This window comes from Carassius auratus, unplaced genomic scaffold, assembly GCF_003368295.1.
Source record: "Carassius auratus strain Wakin unplaced genomic scaffold, ASM336829v1 scaf_tig00041632, whole genome shotgun sequence".
In the NCBI taxonomy this organism is placed as follows: Eukaryota; Metazoa; Chordata; class Actinopteri; order Cypriniformes; family Cyprinidae; genus Carassius; species Carassius auratus.
The window spans coordinates 1-5,000 of NW_020526660.1; the positions used below are offsets into that span (position 1 = coordinate 1).

At 45.3% G+C, this 5,000-nt stretch overlaps 1 protein-coding gene across 1 annotated transcript in view; it reads left to right on the plus strand.

Annotated features, from left to right (window-relative positions):
* Window positions 1-1,275: 1,275 nt before the first annotated feature.
* LOC113085454 (filamin A-interacting protein 1-like) overlaps window positions 1,276-5,000 on the plus strand; it is a 28,791-nt gene continuing 25,066 nt past the window's right edge. Inside the window, exons 1-3 of the mRNA XM_026255140.1 lie at window positions 1,276-1,506; window positions 1,742-1,912; window positions 4,122-4,300. Coding sequence (XP_026110925.1) covers window positions 1,282-1,506; window positions 1,742-1,912; window positions 4,122-4,300 — 575 coding nt within the window. The 5' untranslated portion in view covers window positions 1,276-1,281. The remainder of the gene's footprint in view (window positions 1,507-1,741; window positions 1,913-4,121; window positions 4,301-5,000) is intronic.

The window sequence follows — 5,000 nt, forward strand, 5'->3', positions numbered from 1 at the left end:
TCAGCGCACACAAACACACACACACACACACACACACAACACACACAAACACACACACAACAGACCAGTTCTGATTACCCGCTGAAACACTGCTGTCTCTCTCTCTCTCTCTCTCTCTCTCTCTCTGAAATGCGTGTGTGTGTGTGTGTTTGTGTGTGTGTGTTTGCGTGTGTGTGTGTGTGTGTGCGTGTGTGTGTTCGTGTGTGTGTGTGTGTGTGAGTGTGGGTGTTGAAGCGCCTGCATTAGCTGCAGCGATGATGTCATCTGATCTGAGACCAGCTCGTGCTTGACCTCTGACCCACAGTTCAGTTCTTCGGCCTGAAGTACAGAGATCTTAAAAAAGAGAAGATAAACTCTCTGGTCTAACAGAACTAAACTGAATAACTGATAGGTTTCATTGGAAGATACAGAGAAAACTCGTATTTTGCTGGAAAACACACACTGATCTGACACATTAAGACTCTGCTAAAGGAATAAATGCATGTGAGAGTTAAAGTCTTGATGAAACAGAAGTAGCATCAGATCTTCTGTATTGAGACCTACATCTGAGTGTAACAGGTTATCAATAAAAATAAATGCAGAAAAAGACCCCGGCTAAAACCAGTCTACGCCGGTTGGCAGGTCTCAGCTGGTTTAAGCTGGAACTAGCTGGTTTTAACTGGTTTCCCAGCCTGACCAGTTAAAGAAGTGGCCAAACCCCCTCTAAACCAGCCTGACCAGCTCTGATCCGGCTGGACGGCGTCTGAAACCATCCAGCTGTCTTAGTCCGGTTTTAGCTGTGTCACAAAGACAAGAACAAACTAGGCCCAAGTGACAGAAGAGTGACGGCTTAGTGTAGTCCTGCAAGCTCATTCAGATCTACGGCTGGCATCTCTGTTTTACAGATGACATCATGACCCATTCATTCTGTGTGTGTGTGTGTGTGTGTGTGTGTGTGGCGAGTACATCTCTGCTTTATTAGTGGATCAGCGCTGATCGGTCTGAACATGCTGTACAAACACACTCGTCTCACAGACTTCTGCTGCTTTTATAGGAAGAAAAAAGAACTAACTCTACTCGTAAAATATGCTTTATGCTGTTTTACAATAGAAACCAAAGTGTTTTATAGTTCATCTGAAAAGAGAAGACCCTGTTACCCTCCTGTTTACTAATGCTGCTCTAAAATAAAGTCTGTTGTATAAAGTGCACTAGAAATAAAGGTGACTTGAATTGATTTGAGCTTTGTGTTCATTTAGTGCCGTTTCCCACAATCCTCTCTGTTTCCCGCTCAGGGGCTCGATCATGCGTTCCCGTAGCAACAGTCTGGAGGACGCGGTGAAGGCGAAGCTGTCTCCTACAAGAGGACGAGCGCGACAGCAGACGTCTGAGCACGAGGACAGTCACGGGACGAGATGCACTCATAAAGACACGGCCACCGTCCAGAGAGAGAGAACCACAGCCAAGAGCCGAGATCTGTCACGAGACGACCTGATCTTCCTCCTCAGCATGCTGGAAGGAGAGCTGCAGGTCACCTCAAATCTAACATTCACACTGACTGTTGACAGTACTGTTTTATCTGTGAAGTGTTAAAAAGAGAAATCCACAATCCCCTTTAAAACTTTTAGCTCTAATATGACAACAATATGAAACTAGAATTATGATCCTGGCTTTATGCAGTGTTCAGATTTATGCACACAGAAGTCCTTCCCTAATGAATTGATAGTTTGTTTCTGTGTTTTAATGACACGTGTGTTTGCTGCAGGCCAGAGACGAGGTGATCACCGTCCTCAAAGCGGATAAAATCGATCTGGCTCTGCTGGAGGCCAAATACGGCTTCGTGACGCCGCCGAAGGTTCTTCAGGCGCTGCAGAGAGACGCCATCCAGGCCAAGAGCAGCTGGCAGGAGGACATCTACGAGAAGCCCATGAGCGAGGTACGAGAGTCTCCATGCAGCTCTCTCAGCGTGTTCTCAGTGTGATCTGAGCGTGATCTGAGCGTGATCTGAGCGTGATCTGAGCGTGATCTGAGCGTGATCTGAGCGTGATCTGTGTGTTCCGAGTGTGTTCCGAGTGTGATCTGAGCGTGATCTGAGCGTGATCTGAGCGTGATCTGAGCATGATCTCAGCCTGATCTGAGCGTGATCTGAGCGTGATCTGTGTGTTCCGAGTGTGTTCCGAGTGTGATCCGAGCGTGATCTGTGTGTTCCGAGTGTGTTCCGAGTGTGTTCCGAGTGTGATCCGAGCGTGTTCCGAGTGTGATCCGAGTGTGATCTGTGTGTTCCGAGTGTGTTCTGAGCGTGATCTGAGAGTGTTCTCAGCGTGATCTCAGCCTGATCTGAGCGTGATCTGAGTGTGATCTGTGTGTTCCGAGTGTGATCCGAGCGTGTTCCGAGTGTGATCCGAGCGTGATCCGAGTGTGATCCGAGTGTGATCTGTGTGTTCCGAGTGTGTTCTGAGCGTGATCTGAGAGTGATCTCAGCGTGATCTGAGTGTGATCTGTGTGTTCAGAGTATGTTCCAAGTGTGTTCTGAGTGTGATCCGAACTTGATCCGAGTGTGATCCGAGTGTGATCTGTGTGTTCCGAGTGTGTTCTGAGCGTGATCTGAGAGTGATCTCAGCGTGATCTCAGCCTGATCTGAGCGTGATCTGAGTGTGATCTGTGTGTTCCGAGTGTGTTCCGAGTATGTTCCGAGTGTGTTCTGAGTGTGATCCGAGCGTGATCCAAGCATGTTCTGAGCGTGATCTGAGTGTGATCTGAGTGTGATCTGTGTGTTCCGAGTGTGTTCCGAGTGTGATCTGAGCGTGATCTGAGAGTGATCTCAGCGTGATCTGAGTGTTCCAAGTGTGTTCCGAGTGTGTTCCGAGTGTGATCCGAGCGTGTTCCGAGCGTGTTCCGAGCGTGTTCTGAGCGTGATCTGAGCGTGATCTGAGCGTGATCTGAGCGTGATCTGAGCGTGATCTGAGCGTGATCTGAGTGTGATCTGTGTGTTCCGAGTGTGATCCGAGTGTGATCCGAGCGTGATCCGAGCGTGTTCTGAGCGTGATCTGAGTGTGATCTGAGTGTGATCTGTGTGTTCCGAGTGTGTTCCGAGTGTGATCTGAGCGTGATCTGAGAGTGATCTCAGCGTGATCTGAGTGTTCAAAGTGTGTTCCGAGTGTGTTCCGAGTGTGATCCGAGCGTGTTCTGAGCGTGATCTGAGCGTGATCTGAGCGTGATCTGAGCGTGATCTGAGCGTGATCTGTGTGTTCCGAGTGTGATCCGAGCGTGATCCGAGCGTGTTCTGAGCGTGTTCTGAGCGTGATCTGAGCGTGATCTGTGTGTTCCGAGTGTGTTCCGAGCGTGATCCGAGCTTGTTCTGAGCGTGATCTGAGCGTGATCTGTGTGTTTCGAGTGTGTTTCGAGTGTGATCCGAGCGTGATCTGAGTGTGATCTGAGTGTGATCTGTGTGTTCCGAGCGTGTTCTGAACGTGATCTGAGCATGATCCGAGCGTGTTTTGAGCGTGATCTGAGTGTGATCTCAGCGTGTTCTGAGCGTTATCTGAGCGTTATCTGAGCCTGTTCTGAGCATGTTCTGAGCGTGATCTCAGCTTGATCTCAGCATGTTCTAAGTGGGATCTTAGCGTGTTCTGAGCGTGATCTCAACATGATCTGAGCATGATTTGAGCATGTTCTGAGCGTGATCTCAGCTTGATCTCAGCATGTTCTAAGTGGGATCTTAGCGTGTTCTGAGCGTGATCTCAACATGATCTGAGCATGATTTGAGCATGTTCTGAGCGTGATCTCAGTGTGTTCTGAGCGTGATCTAAGTGTGTTCTGAGCGTGATCTGAGCATGATTTGAGCATGTTCTGAGCGTGATCTCAGCTTGATATCAGCATGTTCTAAGTGGGATCTTAGCGTGTTCTGAGTGTGATCTCAGCTTGATCTGAGGATGTTCTGAGCATGATCTGAGCTTGATCTCAGCATGTTCTAAGTGGGATCTTAGCGTGTTCTGAGTGTGATCTCAGCTTGATCTGAGCATGTTCTGAGCGTGATCTGAGCTTGATCTCAGCATGTTCTAAGTGGGATCTTAGCGTGTTCTGAGCGTGATCTCAACATGATCTGAGGATGTTCTGAGCATGATCTGAGTGTGTTTCTGTGTCAGCTGGACAGGTTGGTGGAGAAGCAGCGGGAGACCTACAGAAGGATGCTGGAGCAGCTGCTGCTGGTGGAGCAAGCTCACAGACAGACACTCCACCGCCTCGAGGATGAGAAGAGGAACCACAGTGACTTCATGAGGAAGAGCGACGAATTCACCGGCCTGCTGGAGCAGGAGAGAGAGAGGTTAGAGCTCATGTTGTGAAGACCAATGGCCAAAGTATATCATTCAGTTGTGACACAGCCTTTCATAGCACGTGTGAACACATGAACCACATGCACTAGAAGGTGTCTTCATCCAGTCCATGAACCAGTGTCATCATACAGACAAACTGAGGATTGTGGGTGGAATGTTGGTTACATAAAATAATAACAATATAAATAATTTATGACTAATATTTTTTTTAAGATTATTTTAATTTCATATTTGTATGGTTAAATACACTTTTGGTATGTGTTTTAATTTGACTTTATTCATTTAAATGTATCTTATGATTCATTACATTTAGTTTTTTAATTTTTTTATTTAACATGATTTATTTAACTTTTAAACTATTTATTTTAATGTTTTCATACATTTTAATTAGTTTTATACTTTATTTTAACTTTTTGAATATAGTATTCCTATCAACCAATACATTTTTAGTAATTGTTTTAATTTTTTACTTCCAAATGATTTATTTAAATGTGCTTTTTTATGATTTAATGAATTAAAGTTAATTGTAAATTATTTTATTTTAAAATTAGTTTAATCTAGCATTTTTTTATCATTTAATTCATTTATTAGTAAGTTTTAGCTTGATTTGAAAATTATTATTTTTAATTTTTTTATTGGCATTTTTATGATTTATTGAATATTGCTGTGTAAATGTGGTAAAGTCATCCT